Source organism: Corvus hawaiiensis, chromosome 4, assembly GCF_020740725.1.
Source record: "Corvus hawaiiensis isolate bCorHaw1 chromosome 4, bCorHaw1.pri.cur, whole genome shotgun sequence".
In the NCBI taxonomy this organism is placed as follows: domain Eukaryota; kingdom Metazoa; phylum Chordata; class Aves; order Passeriformes; family Corvidae; genus Corvus; species Corvus hawaiiensis.
This window is the reverse complement of record NC_063216.1, coordinates 29776451-29796315: the sequence shown is the minus strand read 5'-3', so window position 1 is coordinate 29796315 and position 19865 is coordinate 29776451. Positions and strand designations below refer to the sequence as shown.

The 19865-nt window shown below is 40.2% G+C and overlaps 1 protein-coding gene across 2 annotated transcripts; it reads left to right on the top strand.

Moving 5' to 3' along the window:
* Window positions 1-1153: 1153 nt before the first annotated feature.
* On the top strand, window positions 1154-17620 carry SLC25A17 (solute carrier family 25 member 17). Of its 2 annotated transcripts, none has more exons than XM_048301651.1 (9): window positions 1154-1286; window positions 5102-5162; window positions 6170-6236; window positions 8638-8789; window positions 9827-9943; window positions 10644-10789; window positions 12651-12746; window positions 16490-16572; window positions 17021-17620. In XM_048301651.1, the coding sequence occupies exons 1-9, from the start codon at window positions 1233-1235 to the stop codon at window positions 17166-17168; spliced, it is 924 nt and encodes a 307-aa protein (XP_048157608.1). In that variant the 5' UTR covers window positions 1154-1232; the 3' UTR covers window positions 17169-17620. The 2 variants fall into 2 exon arrangements, with proteins under 2 accessions (XP_048157608.1, XP_048157609.1); XM_048301652.1 differs by lacking the exon at window positions 1154-1286 and adding an exon at window positions 1493-1622.
* Window positions 17621-19865: the final 2245 nt, after the last annotated feature.

Here is a 19865-nt window from a genome sequence, read left to right as displayed (position 1 = left end):
GTTGTAAATACCTCCAGGGATAGTGACTCAACCACTTCCCTGGACAGCCTGTTCTAGCGCTGGCAACCCCTTCATTAAAGAAATTTTTCTTAATATCCAATATAAACCTCCCTGGTGCAACTTGAGGCTGTTTCCTCTTTTCCTGTAGCTTATCTGGGAGAAGAGGCCAACCCCCACCTTGCTACAACCTCCTTTAACGGGCAGAGTGCAATAAGGTCCCCCCGAGCTTCCTTTTCTCCAGGCTAAACATCCCCTGATGCTTGAACATGCATCAGGCTCAACTGGTCCGCAAGGAATAAAAAATTATTGTCTTGAAAAAGTGTTACTTTGAAGATACCAGACTTTAGGTAGGTAAAAGGGACTGTAGTTACCAAAAAGTAGAATCGGAATGTGAAGTTTAGTATCGCTCCTTCTTTTTAATTAAATGCTTGTGTTAAATGTTTGGGAAAGAGAATCACAGAATCCCAAAATGGGTCATGTTGAAAAGGGACCACAGTGGGTCATCTGGTCCAGCCTCCCTGTTTGAACAGGGTCATCCCAGAGCACATGATGATGCTTCTGCATCCTTTTCAACTCAGACTGTTCCGTGATTCTCAAGTGAAATTGCTTTAAAAAAACCAAACAAAAACCCCACAAGAAAACAGCCCCATTGCTATTAAATATGGCACAGGATTGTGTCCAGATGGTTCTTGAACATCTCCAGTGAGGGAGACTCCGCAACCTCCCTTGGCAGCCAGTTCCAGTGTGTGGTCACTGCACAGTAAAAAGTTCTTCCTCATGTTCAGGTGGAACTTCCTGTGCCTCAGTTTCTGCCCGTTGCCTCTTGTTCTATTCCTTACCACGACCGAGAAGAGCCTGGCTGCATCCTCTTACCACCCTCCCTTCAGATGCTGATAGCCACTGATGAGGTGGCCTTTCCTCAAAGAGAAGCAAAGCTGCTGGTGAAGACGCAAGGAGCTACTGCAGTTACAGAGGAAGGACCAAGAACGCATTTCCCGGGCACCTGACGCTGTGTTTCTCCAAAAAGCCTCTCAGGCGATCCCGGCCGCCTCCGCCTCCCCCGCCGGCTCCCCCCGGCCCCAGGGCCCGCGCGGGGCGGGGCCGCCGGCGCACGTGACAGGGCGGGTGCCATGGCGGGCGCGGGGGCGGCGCGCGGCAGCCCAGAGCTGGCCGGGGCCGCGGGGGCGCCGGGCCGGGCGGAGCAGCAGCCGCAGCCCCCGAGAGCCGCCGCGATGTCGTCCGTCGCCTCCTACGAGAGCCTGGTGCACGCCGTGTCCGGGGCCGTGGTGAGCGCGCGGGACAGCGGTGGGCGGAGGGCCGAGGGCCTGGCGGGGGGCGTGGGCCGCCGGCAGCCTTTGTTCGGCCGGGCCGGGCCGGGCCGGAGAACCGGCGCGGGGCTTGGTGAGGCTGGAGGCCGGCGCTGGGCCTGAGCAGCCGGAGCCTCCTCTGAGCCAGGGGGAGCTGCAGGGACCTGCCCCTCAGAAAGTCGGCTTGACGCATCTGGAGCTGGGCATCACTTCAGCGGTGACGATCTAAGCCTCCCAGAAGCTCAGGCAGAGGGGCAGCACCTTAGCTGTGTAATCCGAGAGCTGTACCAAGCATCGTCCTCGTGCCACGGCCTCGTAAGTGCTTAGGAGTTTCGAAGGGTGAGGCAGTGCATAGGTGTTAATCAAAATGTACAGCGAGCGCAGTGCAGCCAGAGGAGGTTTGTGTCGGTTACTGAATTTAATTTTTCATGTGATGCTTGTAAATTGAAAAGTCACATTTAATCTATGTAGATTTCCTAGTATGCCCAGCCCTTGAGTTTTTCCTTTCAGAGTGCTAGCTCTAAATAGCAAATCGGCCTTCTGCTTCCAACAGATTAAGAATTTTAGTGCATGTAGCATGTTGGATTGGGCATACTGTCTCCTACACGTCTCCTATAGGATGAAAGTTGCCAAATGTTATTGAACAGTAAACACTGGGACAGGCTTCCCAGGGAGGTCATGGAGTCTCCCTCTCCGGGGGCGTTCAAAACCCGCCTGGATGCATTCCTGCGTCACCTGCTCCAGGTGACAGTGCTTTGGCAGAGGGGTTGACTGGGTGATCTCCAGATGTGCCTTCCAACCCTGATAATTCAGTGATTCTGTTACAACAGCTGATTCTAAAAAGGGGAAAAAAGACTCTAAGGGATGTTTTGGTTTTATTATAAATCAATACAAGATTTTTGTCTGCTCTTTAAATACTTTTAAGTCTGCTTGTTTAAACACCAAAGGCAATGGGGATTTTGTTTCTGCTTTCAAAAAGTGGAGCTCTCTCAAATGAGCTCATTATTGAAATACTACCCATTTTCCTTTTGCTGACTTCTACAGAAGTCAGTGATACTTTCTAGACCTTGCTGTTAGCTTCTCACTTCAAATGCAGATCGCTGTAATCAGGTTGTGCCCCTGAAAAAAGTTTGTGGCGTGAACCAAGCTTATAAATCCAGCCATAAACCCAGTACTGTGTTGAGCTGATGCATCAAAAGCACGTGTCAGACCACAACGTGATAACTTTTGTTTGTATTCTAATATACTGAAAGTTTGTATACCTTCTAGGCAACCTAGTCAAATTTGAGGTGAAGGAATAGTTTTGTGAATAGTAAAAAAACCTCCAGTGCTTGATTTCCTGTGAACTTTAATTGAATTACATAAGTATTCTTTAACTCTCCATGTAGCTAAAATAAAATTTTCCTGTTGTAAAAGCTATAGGGATGAGAATTTTATGGCAGTATTCTAGAGCAGTCAGGCTGCTTTGTTGGCTGAATAGTGGCTGAAAAATAGTATTTAAATTTTTTAATATGTTTTAAGTTTTTTGTTATTACTATTTTTTATAAAGCCAAGCTTCAGGCTGTGGTCCTGCACACCTCTTCTTGGCAGCAGTCACCTCAGGCCATTTGTTCCGGGCACCTCGTGGCTACTGCACAGTTGTTTATCTGGTGCTGTGACTGGTGAGTGAATTGATGGGGCTGAAGAAGTAGCCCAGTGGAAAAAGTAGTTTTTCAGCCAGATCAGTTTCTGTGTCTGCATCATTGTGTAGGTGCCCAGAAAGGTATGCTGCCAGATTGGAGGAGACAGGGGTGCAAATACAGTTGACCAAGAGCCTGGGATTACGTGAACCAGTCTGTACCTGTCCCTGTGATTATTCAGTGGTAATGTGACTTGGCAAACTACCGAGATCCCGTGCTGACAGGGAGGTGGTGGGAGGGCTGACAGTGAAGCCTCACCCTTCCAGTAGTGCAGGGTAATCCATGGCAGCATCTGTTCCTGCAATCAGTAGTGTAACTTACTTCACCTGCTGGTTTCAAGTGCAATTTAGCAAGGAATCTGAGTCTGTCTCGAGGGCTTCTGTTGTTTGGAAAGGACTGGTCCTGCTCATCCCTCTTTTCATTTCTTCTAGCTGTGAAATCCTGTCTCCCCCATATGATGTTTCCAGCAGCCTCCTCATCATGTAGTTGAGTTGTTCCATTTGTAAACCCAGGAGAAAAGTAACTTGGCTTTTCTATTTCCCTCAATTTAGCAAAAGAAGGGGAAAGGGTACAAATTGTTTTTTATGTGCAATGACCTGTTAGGTCAGCTTAGTTATCGGATGATGTTCTCTTGAACTATAGTTCCATATAAATTTTAAGCCAGTTTGACAGTCAAACACTGGAACAGGTCCTTAGAGAGGTGGTCAGTGCCTCATGCCTGTCAGTGTTTAAGAGGCATCTGGAAAATGCACTTAACAACGTGCTTTAGCTTTTGGTTAGCCCTGAAGCAGGGTGGGGGCAGCAGAACTAGGTGATCACTGCAGGTCCTTTCCAACTGAAATAGACTATTCTGTGTCTTGTGTCCACAAATCCATTGTGTCCTGTGTGACGCTAGCCAGACTATTTCCTCATTTCCATTTCCTAATTTTGAGTGCAAGTGTGTGTGTGTGTGTGTTGCTGCTGTGTGGTGCATTGCATTGAGAGTAGGATTCAGGACAAATCTCACTTTGGGACGATGGAAGCAGGATGAATTGAGCAGGGGAAAGCTGGAAGTTGTAGTGACTGCAGTCTTGTTCCGTGCGTAGGTGTAGCTGCGTTTTGAGGCTGTCTTCAAACCAGTGGTAACACAGCTCTCATTAGGAGGAGTATTATGGATCTTTCTGGCGCTTTTTTGTGCTGGCATTGACCTTCTAACTGAGATATGCTTTTTATAAATTTTCAGTAGATGGGTTCATTAATCCACTTGCTGTCCAGCTGGGTACATGGTAGGTGCTGAGAATGAGCAGACACAGCACAAGTACATGGGAGAGCAGAACCAACCATTTTGGCAGGAGCCCAAACTAAACGGGTTAAAATAACCTGGTAGTTGTGGCCAAGCCTTTCCTTTCGTCTGCTACCTGGTGTTACGAAAACTGTTTTAGTGAAAAACAAAACTGGAGAAACCTAAGTCTGGTTACGACTTCGACCCAGAGTTGTTTTAGTGTGGAAACACCACCAGAAAAAATAATCCTCTGTTGCTGATTGTAGAGATGAGTCCAAGCAGGAGGACGTGCTCTGGAGCTGGAGTATTTCCAGAGGTCAAAGCTCACTTAAATGTATGGCATAAGACAGCTCTAGAAGAGCTCAAGTCACACTGTGCACTGTACTTTAAACACAGCATTGAGTGACTTGCTGTGTCCCAGACCTTCCCACCATTTAAACTGTTTGCATGGCTGCAAATGGAAGAGGTGCCACAGCTTTAGCAGCCATCTGATGCATGGAAAACAGGTTTACACCAAGCCAGGGCCTTTTTGAGGCTAATGGGAGGTAGAGAAAGTGCAATATGTTTGTTTTCTGATGCCTACTAGATTAACTCTTAGGCTTCAAAAACCTTCTCTTTTGGCAAAAGGCTTTTAATGGTTTTAGTTTTAGCTTGATCTAATGCAAGAGCGACACTGCCCCCACCCCCATTTGTAAGTATGGGAACAAAAAAATGTGTTATGTCTGGAATTTATCCCCTTTTTAAACTTTCTCAGCAGACTGGTTTGTGGGTGAGAAGTGAAGTGCTACAAAGAGTCTAGCAGGCACTGTATAAGCAACTGATACACTATATAGCCAGTTTATTTTGTTTTTCAGGGCAGTATGACTGCAATGACTGTATTTTTTCCTTTGGATACAGCTAGGCTTAGACTTCAGGGTAAGTGTCAAAATCTAGTTTCTTTGTACAATGGTGTTTCTGTTCATCCTGGCCTGGGCACTTGTAAGGGTGGTTGTAGGGGGATGTGTTTTACGTGAACAGGAGTCTCAGCTGTCTAACATTAACAGCATTTTTCCAATTGGAGGTAATTCTTCCTTTTGAAAGTTGGGCAACCTTTTAATTTGCTGAAAAGGCTGTGTGATCTGTGGACAGACATGGCTTTTAAATGATTATCTAAGACCAAAGAGAAAAACAAAGATGTGAGATTGTACAGGATTATATTTGTGTGTTGTTGTTTTTGGCTGCTGAGAACACTTCAAAATTCAGGGGTAATATCATGAAAATCAAGTCTAGAATTATTCCTGAGGATGGTTTAAAGGGAAAAATCAGGGTCAGAACTGGGATTAGGAATATGTAATATTTACAAAAATGCATCTGGGTATAAACTGTGTTGTTCTAACATTCTATCTTCTAATCAAAAGTCACAGAATCACCAAACATTTTAGAGCTATGACTAAAGCTCCATTAAGAATTGGAGTGAGATCATCAGCCAGGTCATCAGAAGTATGTAGCTGAGCAATGAACAGCTTTCAGTGCAGGAAGAGACTGTTTTGCTAAGGCTTAGCTGTTTGCAGATGAACTGTAGGGGATTGCTCTGCTGCTGGTGCTACTCTGGTCTCCAAGGAATAATTTTGAGAGAAATTAGACAGGTCCAATTCTAGCCCTTTACCTAAGGGGAACCTGCCTTCAGTTCATGTCACAGCTATTAGGAACTGGTAATTACAGATACTTTGAAGCACAACTGAACCTGCTAGTCTGGGGAAGAATAAAAAAAAGAAGTAGTCTTACCTAGCAAATGAAAATAAGGAGAAGTAGGGAATTTCTGTCCTTTATGAGGAAGAAGAAACATGAGCTTGCAGGGTATATTCAGAATTGCAAGGATAAGGACTAGAAAAAGAGTGCTAAAAATCTGAATAATCTAAAAGTTTGATTCTTCTGTTTTCCAGTTGATGAGAAGCGGAAGTCAAAGACAACACCGGCAGTCCTTTTGGAAATAATCAAAGAAGAAGGCCTGTGAGTAGATGTTAATTTTCTGTTTGTCTTCTTGTAGACAAGCTCTAAAACGAATTTGATTATGCTTTTAAAGTGGAACACTTTGCCTCTATGTGGACAGATTTTTATTCCGAATTGAAATGTCTCCACACAAGTGTGATATGACTTGCATAATCTTACATGTTCATCTTTAGCTAACTAAGATTAACTTTCTTGAGCACCTTATGCAATTGATCTGTTCAGTGATGTAACTGTGCCTTCATTAGTGAGGTAGCTGTGCCTCCTCAGAAATGCAAATGTACCTTCATATACCTGATCAACCAGCTTTGTCTGCCTGGATTCTTGGGTGTGTCTATTTCTCATAACCAAGATGAAATTCCCAGACAACTGAGCCACTTTCAAGAGGAGAATTGAGACATGTTTCCCAGTTGGAAGGTTTTTTTCTTCTCCCTAGCATGTAGAAGTAAACAACACATGACACTTCATGCTAGTGGGATTCAATATCTGTCTAAAAGCAGTTAACTTTCAGCAGTGCTGTGCTTTAGTATTTGTCATAGTCTGAGCTGAGCTGGCTGGGAAAAACAGTTGTATGCCTGTCCTTGTTAGCAGTATTTTCCTAACTGAATCCCTGGAACTCCTAAGTAGACTAGAGCTTCCAGGATATTAAAGCTGACAAAAGTTTAACTTGGCCCATAATGCTGGGCCACCTTTGAACTTGGGCAGTTGTACGCATGAGGAGTTCTCTGCCAGCTGATCTCTCTTGTTCACATTACTGCATTACCTCTGTCATGTGAGAGTGGCAAGTAAACTTCAATTAAAAAAAAAAAGGAAAGAAAAAAAAGGAAATATAAAGAAGTTAACTGAGGTGGAAACACTGCAAAAGTGGTCATCCTACTTTTCCTGTGAAACAGAAAAATCAGTAGCTCTGACAAGAGAGGAACATCGCTTCTTCCAAAGGTATTGGGAAGGCCTGGCGAAGCAATGGTACTAATTTAGAGATGTGCCTGAAGTAACACAGAAAGCCCAAACAACAAATCTGAAATGTGATGTGAGATCATAAACATTTTGTTCACATTAGCTTGTAGTCTTGTCTCATTACCATGCTTTTGTGAGACTGCTTCTCTCATCTAGATAAAGCAAATAGGTTGAGCTAAAGGACTTCCTGCTGAAGTTTATCAAACAGCTTTGCTTTCTTCCCTGCACTTCCGTTGTTTTCTAGGTGATCTAGGTGAAAGGTGTTCATTAGTGTACACCAAGCTTTTCTCAAAGTTGCAGTGAATCATGGATGCTACTACTGACAATTTAAGTCATTAAAATAAATTCATGGGTTTTGTTTTAGTTTCATGTTTTGTACTGTAAGATGTTCCATTTGAAAATCATCAGAAGTCATTCTTAATAAATCAACTGAGCCCAAACTAACATTCTCAGTTAGAGGACATGATCCCTAGAGGATATTTCTCCCTTTCTTTTCCAGCACAGAAGAGATAGGTAATATAAGAATTGTTTTAATTTAGTTTATGAATAACTTCATAGTCAGGTAATTTGTAATTGTAACTGTATGGTTAGTTAAGCCTGTAACTTCAGAAGCAGTCTTCAGAAGGTGTATTCCCAGCTACATGGGAGGGAGAGGCACTTGATGGATTTGAGACAAAAAGGTAACATTTACATTTTAAGAAAAGTCAGATGTGGTGTTTACCAGCCTTACACCTTTTACAGTCTTACTTGAGATCCTTAAATTCTGTGTACTGCCAGTATTTTAATGAATACTAAAGAGCTTCTGTAACTACTGCTGCTGGGGTGATTTTTTATGCTTTTAACATAATACCAGCTCTCTACCTGTTCTGTGCAACTCCAGTGAAGGTGTGTATAATTATCTTTTTTTGGATGTGTTGTAGAATGTGTTGGGAATGTAGAACAAGCTATTGAGGTGTCCCTGTTTTACAGGATCATCAGGCCTGTCAGAGAGGGGAGCTTTGTTAGTCAGCTGTTACGAAATCATTCCTAAATCAAGATAGCTTTAGATGATATTCAGTTTTTTATCTGTGATTAATCTAGTTAAATTTAACTAGGTAATGTCTTTTTCTCACTTACCTGGCTGATTTGCCCTAGATTTTACCGTAAGGCATTTGTTGGAAGTTCTTCCCACCTGTGTATCTTGTGTCCCAGGCTACATCCTTTGGAAGACTCTCCTAGGTGGAGAATATGAATTTCAGTAACTAGTCTTAAATGTTTAAATTTTGTGTGAGAATCCAGATACATTTTTTCCTTACTCAGGAGTTAAGTATGGTTTTTTTTACCCTTGCTGATAAAGACATACCTAGTTAGCACTTCATGTAGTATAGAGCGCTGTATCTCACATAAAATCAGCCCGATCACATAAATACTATGCTGATTCTTACTGTGACTTTTTGCTCTCCATTAGGTTGGCACCATATCGAGGGTGGTTTCCTGTTATCTCCAGCCTTTGCTGCTCCAATTTTGTTTATTTTTATACATTTAATAGTCTTAAAGCCCTCTGGGTCAAAGGTCAGCATTCAACCACTGGAAAAGACTTGGTTCTTGGGGTTGTTGCAGGTAATACTTAAAAATCTCCATTTTGTCAAGAATTTATTTTTGGTATATGCTATCTAATGATTTTCTTTATGAAGTCCTTTGGATGTCACACTGAGTGCTCACATGTCCCATTGTATGCAGACCTGCTTCTTTCTGATTGCTCCTCTGTGTCCTCCCTACCTCCTAAAGAGATGCATAGACCATTCCTGTTGTGAATTCTGGCACAGAGCACAGTGCTCTTGTGGCTTAGGATGATATTTGTGTCTCGTGTGGTGCTTACCAGGTATTTAAGCATCATCAGTAAGATGCTGAAGACAAGTGGCAGGGAGAGGTGATAGTTGGGTTTTTTTCAGAGGAAAAGATATATGCCATTTTTGAAATAATTTCAGTTGCTGTAAGTAAGAAATTTAATGTAACCATTTGGGTGTCAGTTTTCAGACTTAGTTTTAGGTTGTCACCTGACAGTGACAGGAAGTTCCTAGATATATGCAGGTCCAATGGGACCATATGTTCTTTTTTATTCCATCCTCTTATGTGGATGCTACAGTGCCTTCTTTGAAGGGATCATAACATTAGTGACTTTTCTAGCAAATCCAATGTGCAAAGTTACCACTGTGGGCCTTATGTTTGCCAGTAATATTCTTCAGGGACTATTGCTCATGTGAATGCGTAGAAACAAGCTGATTTAAAAAAAAAAAAACAAACCCTGTAAAAAAGACCTCTGGGTTTGGGTTTTTTTTAGGGGGTGGGGGGGTGGTTGGTAGTTTCTTGTACTTTCAGTGTAGGTATAATGACTGGCTGAATAGCTGGTGGAAGTAAGGAAGGAAATTCTTAAGTTGGTTATATGTCTGTGGTAAAATTCCATGTAAGTATATTTTGGAACACAGGCTGCAGGAATAAGGTACAAATTATCATTTACTTTTCCTATATGTTGTGTTGATTTTTTTTTTTCCTTCTTCCTACCAGAAATTTCAGTAGCCATGTGAATCGGGGGGGAAGGGGGATAAGAAAACATTTGAAACCTTCTGTTTCTGTAATCTTGCTGTGTTTTGCATTAGGAGTAGTGAATGTACTCGTGACCACCCCTCTCTGGGTAGTGAACACACGCCTGAAGCTGCAGGGAGCAAAATTCAGAAATGAAGACATTGTACCAACCAATTACAGAGGCATAATAGGTAAGCACCTGTTGTTGTCTTCAACCAAAGAGAAGTTAATGAAATAAAATATATCAAGGACTTTGAAGACTTTTGTTCATGTAACTGGTTTCACCCTGTAATCTCTGCCCTACCCTGTCACTTTGCAGTTGTTGAGTCTTACAGGGAGCTGGACGTGGCTATTTATGATGGTAATTAGGAGTGTGCACTCCTGTAACTAAAATACCTATTGCAAGGGCAGATATGTTATCATACAGATAATGGGGCAGTAGTGAGCCCCATGAAGTGGCAGCTGGGAGTCTGAGTTGGGACAGACAGTCTGAAAATTAAACTTCACTCACCTTTATCTCTTAATCACTCACATGTTCAGGCTGTCTTCCTTTTAAAACCAACCAACCAAATAAATATTACTGTAATTTTGAAGAAGGTTTGGAAGACCTTAATGTGGATGCCACACTTGGGAAAAAAAAAAGAGGGGGTTGCCTGTGCTGATGATGAGTTTTATTTATGTTAATGGTGATGCGAGCAAGAACCTCCTTTGTCACTGCCTTTCTGTTAACTTCTGGATTAAAATGGGAGATAAAAATGCTTGCATAAAAGACTGCAGTGGATTTTTATACACTTTGTGTATTAGGCTTTAAGAGTAACTTCTCATATCTTTTATATTCAGAGTTTTGTACTCAAAACATTAATGATTTTTTCCCCCCACCTTTTATCTCAGATGCCTTTCATCAGATAATACGAGATGAAGGAGTCTTAGCTCTGTGGAATGGTACTTTCCCCTCCTTGCTGCTGGTCTTCAATCCTGCCATACAATTCATGTTTTATGAAGGCTTTAAACGAAAGCTTTTGAAAAAGCAGCTGCAAGTGAGTATGTTTTGAGGCCAGATGATGAACATGCTCTGTTATGAGACAGGTTCTTTGATATGCATCACTTGAGCAAATTCAGAATGTAGGTTTGGTTTTGGTTCTTGTCTTTTTGAGTGGTTTTTTGAATTAGTGTGTCTAAAAAGGGTCCAGCATCATGAAATGAGATGGGAATCTTTCATCTTCCTAGGGAAGAGATTCCTGTAATGAATTCTTCTACCTGTAAAAATAAAACTGCTGTCCACGTTTGTTTGCATATGTTCACAGGTCTTGATTTAAAGTAGAGATTTCAATTCTAATATATCTTCTATAAGTATTTACATACTGACTGTTTTGAAGTCTGCTTTTAACCCTTTTTGCAGTAAATAACAACTTTTTTTTCTTGAAGATCTCAATTTTTCAATATAATTTTACCAAGGATGGACACTAGAATTAAACATAGCATTACAACCATGCCTTCCTGATTCTCTAAATAGAAGTATAATCACTTTTCTGTCTCTGCTTTATAGTCCTCTTCTTTTTCCTTATTCTTTTTTGTCTATATCACATATAGCATCTCAGCTGAACTCATGTTCCTTTTATGTTCCAGCAAACTGAAAAACGTTCATGTTACATTTTCAGATAATGTCATAACATATCTTTAAGATGTGGTGCTTTGCTGTTAATTTGTGATTTTAGAATGTTAGGTCATACGAGTATGTTACCAAGCCATCTAGTTTTTCCTCAAGACACAGTGAGATTATTTTTACATGAGATTTTGCATCATCAGTGAGGCGTGGACTTTTTGCTGTCTTTAATTAATAGTGCAGCTGTAGCTCTCCTTTTGTGCTTTATGGATCTACTCAGTTACATTATGCACAATACATTTTTTGAAGGATGAGCTTAGCTTCCATCTGCATTGTTATTTTCCTGTTGGTTAATAACATATTTATTTATATATTTATTTCCTGTGGGTTTTTTTAATTGCTTAGTTCCACCTTAAATTGGGGCATTTTTTTGTCCGTGATCAGTGAAGAGGAGAAATACTTTTTTTTTTCACCTAGCAATGGTAATTCTTATTTTGGACAACATTTTTCTTCCTATTTGGTCCTTTCCTGATTCTCTTAACTATATCAGGTTGACCTTGTGTAAGATGTGCATGCATGAGCATATTTTTAATTGCAATCAATATATTTTAGAATTTATTTTGAGCATGTTTTGATCTGGGCACCTACTTATGTTCAGTGATTAACACTGTTAGACTGAGATGCACTGTAATCAGTATAGGCTGTAAGAATGTATTTGGTGTATCCTGGAGCAGAGTGGGCTTTGGTGCTGAGGATGGGCTTCAGCAGGGGTTCTTAACTAATAGGGAATGAGATTTTTAGCCTATAGCATTGAGACTAAAATTCTACCTGGGAGCATAGTGATTATGTCTCAGGAATACAGAGTGATGTTCAAGGAATCTTTCACTGTCACCTTTTCACAAGTACCATGTGACTTTTTAGTTTCACTGTTGCAAAAACTGAAATGCTTTTTGATTGATGGTATGTTAAAGTATCTTATCTTTTGCCCACTCTTGGTGCTTTAAAGTGGTCTGGTTGTATGGCCTTTTATCAACCATGTTTTAGTAGTCTAGTTATACTGAGAAATGCAAAAACAGGTAGAAGTTACAAATAAACTTAAGTTGTGGAAAAGTAAGTTAATTGAACTATAACCAACTCTTTAAAATTATAAGACCCTGAGATTTCCTGAAATCTTTATGCCAAAGATCCTTAGATAATCTGGTAGCAGGTACCAGTACAGAATCCCCAAATACAAATGGGTAATTGGCTGTTTTGGTAATATGTGGAAGTAAATCTATTCTTTATCTCTTGAACAGCTCACATCTTTGGATGCTTTTGTCATTGGTGCAATAGCCAAAGCAGTTGCCACCACCCTCACTTACCCTCTGCAGACAGTACAGTCAATTCTGCGGGTAAGTAATAATTTCATTTCAGGGTAACTCTGCCTCTGGCTTGGTCTGTATCATGGAAGCCTTGTTCACATGGCTTGTTTTTGTTTGTGTTAATGGACCCTTGTTTTGGGAGGCATTTTTCCCAATGCATGTCACTGATTAGAATGTCTCTCCTCTTTGGTTTTGATTGAACTTGGTGTACTGATGGACATTTGTTTCAAGTAGCTGGTAGGATTGCCAGCATATCGTATTAGTACAGTGCTTCATGGAAGCTGATGCATTGTGCTGCTTTTAGACACGACAAAAATGTACATTTACTTCTTGGAATATAAAGGGAAAATGTGTCAAGTGGGAAATTAAAATTAAATCTTCTAAAACCAGTCTGTTTCCAGATGACCTATAGTAATAAAAAAAAAGTTCTATTCATAGGCTTTGTTGGTCAGATGATGGTCTGACCTTGTCAGTGTCCAAAATGTGATTCATCAGGGGAAGCTGAGCTCCCTCATAAATAATATCTTTAACCACTTGCCTGGCCGTGTAGGCTAATTGTAGTGGTAATGGAAACACTTACATTTATTCTTACTTGCAATTCGTATATGTGCTGGATAATAATGCTGCCTTCAGTGTGTACCAATAATGTTGAAATATTGACACAAGACAAAACTGGGGGGTAGGATGGAAGGAGGAGACCTGGCCATGCATAAGCATATTCTACTTCAATTTCTGTGCCTTAAACCCTGTTTTTGTAACAGTTAAATATTAATAAGTGTTTCCATATGAAATATATTTTCCTAAGTAAGGAGAAGCCTTAACTTGCCTGTATGGTAAAGCCATTGTGTATGTTCTAAAACTTGGACAGATTTGGAGAATGAGTTGAATTGCTGAAAACAAGCCTTCCATGCTGAGGGTATCACTTTTCAGACTTCTCTAATAAGGGAATTTTCTTGTTAATTGTTCATCTGGAAAAAGTAATTTTCAAGCAAGTTTTGCAATTATTTTTCACACTCTAATTAGAATGGAATAAATGTATCTTGATTTTTCGTAGCCTGTAACAAGATAGTTAGGTTGCTGTATTTCAAAGCAAGAGGACTTGAATATATGTACTGTGTAATTTTGTCAGCAGTCATCTTTTCTGAAGTTTTCATAATTTTGGATCAGCTGAGCTAGTATTTTCTTTCAATGCCTTACCCTGTTTTAACAGCCTGGACACATCTCAGTAGCTAAACTAATAACACAGACTTCTGTTACTGGAGTGGCAGATACAGAGAAACATTTAAGCAGAAATAGCTCTGTTTGGATAAGTTGCAACATCAGTCTGGTTTTAATTTGTGATGCAGTTTCTCCTGGTGTGAAGGACAACTGGAAGGAAAGTTGGAGTGCTCTGTTGTAGCCTGAGCACTGCACAGCAGTGCAGGTTTCATGGGGCTGCATCCACAGAGCAGCTTCAGCCCTTGTTCCTTTCCATGGTTCTGAGAGAAGTGGTTACAGTCTTGTGGCTTCATGTTTTCTTTCTCCTTTTAGCTTTTTGAACAAAATTCTTCTGACTCTGGATGACAGTGTAAAAAAAAGAAAAAAAAAAAAAAAATTGCCAGTCCATCCTCTCCCTGTGATGATGGGGAGCACAAGAACCTTGTGTCGAGTTCTGCAGTCACTAGGGGTGACTTCTGTCCCTTTGCTCTATGAAAGAACAGCGAACAGCCAGGACCCCTGATCACATCTGTCGAAGATAGCAGAAATGTGTGTCTGTGACATCTGTGCTGTCCAGTTCAGACTTGCTTTACTTTGTGATGTGTTTTCTAATCTAAAGTTGACATTGTTCTAGTTGATGTTTTTGTCACTCACACTAAGTGATGTTAAAAAAAAGGGTTATGAGTAAAGGCTCAGTATTTTCAGAACTGATATTCTGCATTAAAAAAAAAAATATATATATATAGTTGCAGGGGTTTTTTGGAAACAATTTTAGCAGATTTACACAGAGACTAATATAAGCTCAAAATAATTCATATAAACTTACACATCATAACTAAGTTCTGTCATCAAAGTAGTACAGGACTTTTTTTTTTTGACCTTAAACCTTTAGAAACTTACTCTTTTTTGAAAGTTACTAGGGTTCTTTGTAATAAAGTCTCTACACCTTCACCTCCAACTCTGGCACAGCTCTCTTCTTGCTGTCATATAATGAACAGTTATCCTGTGTAATTGACAGTCTTGTCATTTGGTATGTCTCTCCTTTTCAGTCATTAAAACTGTGTAACACTGGTGTTACTCATTATACAGTGAAACTGTTTTTTAGCCTATGTGTCAGTAAAGTGCAGATAAATTAAATTTGCCTCTGGAGGTACAGCAATACAATTAATGTTCTCAGTGATCCCAGATGAAAAAGTTCTGTTTAAAACTAAGGTCTCTTTTCTCTGTCACAGTCCCTTTGGGAAATCTTCAGTAAACACTGAAGTGTTAACATCCTAGTGAAAAACTAATGGTTTTTTTCTCTCTTAATGAACCTATGTTTGTAGTACAAATATTGTCAGTGGTGGAGAAGAGAGGAGAATGAAGCACCTAATTGTGGTGTAGTGTGGAAGCCTATGAGTAATCTGGGCAGTGACTGACACTGTAACTTGGAACCTAGTTAGCAATTTTTTGGGGAGTGTGTCTGAGTCTGACAATAATTCTTAACATTGATTTATCAATATCAAATGGTTAGTTGTTGATGAGAAGATTGTGGATTTTGAGTGCATATTTACCTAATGATGGGAGATTTCCACTAGCATTCTGCTGCTGCTGTTTCCATCCAAATTATTAAGATACATAGTAAAGAAACTTGTATCATTCTAGCATTTTCTTAAAATTTTTGAACTGCCTAGATCAGCTGGTATACTTTACCTACTGTCAATGGTAATTTCTTACCCCTAAGAAGTAGCAGTTGCCCGAGCATGTTCTGGGAAAAAACTCACCCAACATGCAGTTGCTCAAGTTCACCTTTCTTAGCACAGAAGCTTAATACAGGCTTCAAAAGCTATTAGGCTGTGCTGTTACAGATAAAAGTGTGCCAACTCTTGTATATTAATAATTCATAGTTACAGCTTGCTGACAGTACTATTGACCTGTATCAGATAAAAGTATCAATGAGTGCTAGAAAAGGAGTTGCTGAAATTGCTAGTTTAACTCTTGAGGTATAAAACTACAGCAGCAGCTATCATGCCTACTGAGAACCAGCTTGGGGATAAGCAAGTGCAGTGAGTAAAAGAAATATCATTCAGGCCAGGTAGGTGGATCAAACGATTTTTAGTTCTTCCACAGCAGTTCACACATAAGTGTTTGCTCCAAGACCATTGCTGAGCAGATAAATTTTGTGTTCAACTATGCAATCTCAATGCAGTAATGATTTGCAGATGTGTGAGGGTCTGAATCTTTGCGAAGTGAAAGCTGAGAAAGCTAGAAAGAACTTGTTTTGAGTGTCATATCCCTATTAAGACTGCAAATTATGCTTTTGAGATCTTGAAAACTGCTTCTTCCAGAGCAAATGAAAGAGAGGTAATGTGGCCTTTGTTAGAATCCATCTTAAAACCAAAACAAATTACAGTAGTATGTACAGTTTTAATGCTTGCAAGCGTGAGCTTTGGCCTCAGTTCTCTGCTGATGGCAATATAACGTGGAAAATGTTTAAAGAGGTTTAGAGTAGGGTCTCCAGATTTCATGCATGTATGGTGTTCTCTGCCAAGCACAGTGGGGAAATAGTACAGCAAAATACTCTTCCTTTTTTTCAGTTTGGACGCCACAGATTGAACCCAGAGAACCGAACACTGGGTAGTCTTAGAAATGTTCTTTACCTTCTTCAACAGAGAGTGAGGTGAGCTTTCTCATTTTATTTCTGCTCCCATGATATAGAAGACTTGAGTATTACTAATATTTGGAAAATGTTGCTGGATCTGGATTTTGTTTCCTTTTGCCTCCCTTAATTTGAGTCAACCTGGTTTTTGTAATATATTGTAGAGTAAGCTCACAAACCCAAATTCCCCTGAATGCCTGTACAGTAAGTGGCATCAAGGATACAGATGGATAATAAATAATTCGATTCACCTCTCAACTTGAAAAGTAGCAGGTTTCTTGCACAAAAGACCTTAAATTTCTGCAGAATTTTTTCTTTAAAACATGATTAAACATAGCTGGCTTGAGATCAAGAGTGGGTTTAAGATTCCTACAGTTGTCATTAAATTGTGATATTGATTCTTCTTTGTAGTGATTTACTTACAGAAAGCTATTCATACTTGTTTTCTTGTTTGTTTTTTTCTCCTTAGGCGTTTTGGATTAGTGGGACTTTACAAAGGCCTTGAAGCAAAGCTCTTGCAGACAGTCCTTACTGCTGCTCTTATGTTTCTGGTGTATGAGAAACTGACTGCTGCAACCTTCACAGTCATGGGATTAAAGCACTCACGCAGACATTGAAAAGGAACCTATGCCAAAGAGTCCGGAAAACACATTCCGTTTGTGAGACCTGGCTGGGTAACAAAGGGTCCTCACTTTCTCTGCTTCTCTTTTTAGCCACCTTTATCTCCAGTATTTGGAGAAATCTGGAATATGCTCTATAGGACCTGTTGCCACAAATTCAGGGATAGCCCATTCCCTATTGTTCTGTGGACTCACTGTGTTAAGAAACAAACTAGAGACCTTTTTAAGCACTTGACATGAAATTTAAACTATTACGTGATTTGGTTATTTGGTTGATATTCTTGGCAAGAATGATTATTTCTCACTATGCTTTCTTGTTTGCCCTCAAATTGTCCTCAACTATTCTTGTCTTTACCTTCTGTCAGCAGCTGGTGGGGCTGGTTTTGTGTTATTTTCCTTGACCTGTGTTTGTCACTTTGTATTTGGTTCATTAAAATAATTCATAAAGAATAACATTTTTGGCATGGTTTTTCTTTACCTTCAGGTATGTTTGTGGCACAGGATCTGAACTGCTGGAATGGATATTACAAGTGAGTGGGCAATCTTGTCTTCTTGAATCCAGCTATTTTGAATCTTGAAAATTTTGAATGCAGATACTGACTAGATAGGAGGAACATAACCTCTTGCTTTTTCAAGCTGAGTCCCTCAAGCTGACTCAAGAGAACAGGCTTGTTACACAGAAATACGTGAAGTATTCTGTGTATCACGTATCACATATTCTTCCTTGTGAGAATATGTGAATTCACACCATGTTCTTATGCAGACAGGGAGCACTGCCCCATGCTTCAGAAGTGCTGTGCCCACTCAAAAATGTGATTTGTTTATTTTTCCACTGATATTCCCAGACCGTAAAGCCTAAAAGTCATAACTGTTGTCCCAGTTAATGTACATGTGTGTTCATTCTGCATAGTTCTGGTCAGTCTTCCTAGACCCTAAAATCCCAGTTAAATCCTGCTCTGTCCATTGTTAAGTTGGCAGTAGGATTTGTTCTGAAGAACCATCTTCTGTTGGAAGTATTGAAAAATTTCGTGGCAGTTTAACACCGAGAATGTCTGGGAGAAGACTTAAGTGCTGCAGGAAATACATTACTAAGTTGCAGAATGGCATCTGTTTCTGGAGTCTCAGTTGAGTCAATTTTAAGTATGAAATTGTAAAACAATTCTGCAGATAATGTCTTTTGAGCAAGAATAAAAAGCCTTTACACCAATTGCTTCTTTTAAGAGTATTGAGAGTATCTATACAAGAAGAATGCCCTTAATCCAGTGCTGGTTGACTTTCAGTCCAAGTAGGATTTCTATAGACAAGTAAGAATGAAAAAATGCAATGAGCTGTAGTTATACTTTGATAAAGAATGAAAATGTAAGACTGGAGACCTCACCACTGGAAAAGAATGAATCACAATTCTGAAAATTTCAGTGAAAATACTTTTTTTACTGAAATGAGGTGCCCTGTGGAAAGCTATTTTGCTGTCTTTTGGGTGTTTTTAATAAGAAATTTGGAATCGGTAGTATGGCTCTTGATAAACTATCTCACCTGAAAATTCCTGCTGTCAGAATCATTGTGGGTAACTAAAGTGGTTCTCGTGCCAGTCTGGCTGAAATCTGCGTGGCTGCCAGGAGCTGGAGTTCAGCGCCTCGGACTTTTCTGGTCTGTGGTATGAGGGAGCAATTCCTACAGAAATATTTTTCTGGTTGGTCTACCTATAAGAAGAAAGGAAATGCTTGCTAGCATTTACTAGCCAGAAAATGTCTATCTGCCAGTGTGGATTCAAAGGGATAAAGTATTTCCTTTTTGCAAAAAAAGCTGAATAGAGAAGCCCCGTGTAAAGGAATGCTGGCCTTGGCTGTGTCTGTGTTACCATTAAACCTGGAACAGATGTTTTTGCCCTAAACTCTCTACTTGGCTCTGCTGACCAATTATAATAAAACAGTTTCATAAAGGAATGAAAGCAAAAGCTACTGAAGCTGGGAGCATCTCCAGTCTCCTTTTAATGGTAGACCTGTGGCATTTAAAATGTTTTTTGCTTCTGCATTCTCCAGTATCGATTTAGACATTAAACTGAAATAACTGAAAAACTACTTAACCTTGTGTGACTGAGCCAAAATGCAGATGGTTGAGGAATTATTTAGTCATTTGTTCGATTGGCAGGCAAATGTTCGTGTTGTAGCTGGTACCCCTACCTGAGTTTTCTCAGGTGTAGTTTGAACAGATGATGACATTTCTGTTAAAATTATTTAGGCATTGGTGAGTATTTTTGGGATTAAAAAGTCCATAACTTATCAAAGCAAACTAAGAAAGACTATTTTTAATCTTGGTACTGGAGTTGTAATTCATCCTTGGTGGAAAATACTGTCCAGAAATAAAACCTAAATACAATAATTTTACTCTGTTTTAAAATATATCTACATAAATTGTTATTTCCTGCTGTCCTCGTCACAAGCAAATGGCAGCTTCAGGGGATGGTGTAAAGACATGATCCAGCTAATCAGGCTCTGTAGATTGGTCATTTCACTGGAGAAAAATAGTTGTAGGAGAACTAATGACACAGTTCCTGTCAAACAGCACAAAACATACAAGTGTTCTTTTAGACACAAGTGGCTCCTAATGGACATGGTTATGGCAGTTGAAGCTGGAAATGGAACATGGAGGCGGAGTATGAGGTGGTGTGGCAGAAGCAGCTCTAGGCACAAGTAC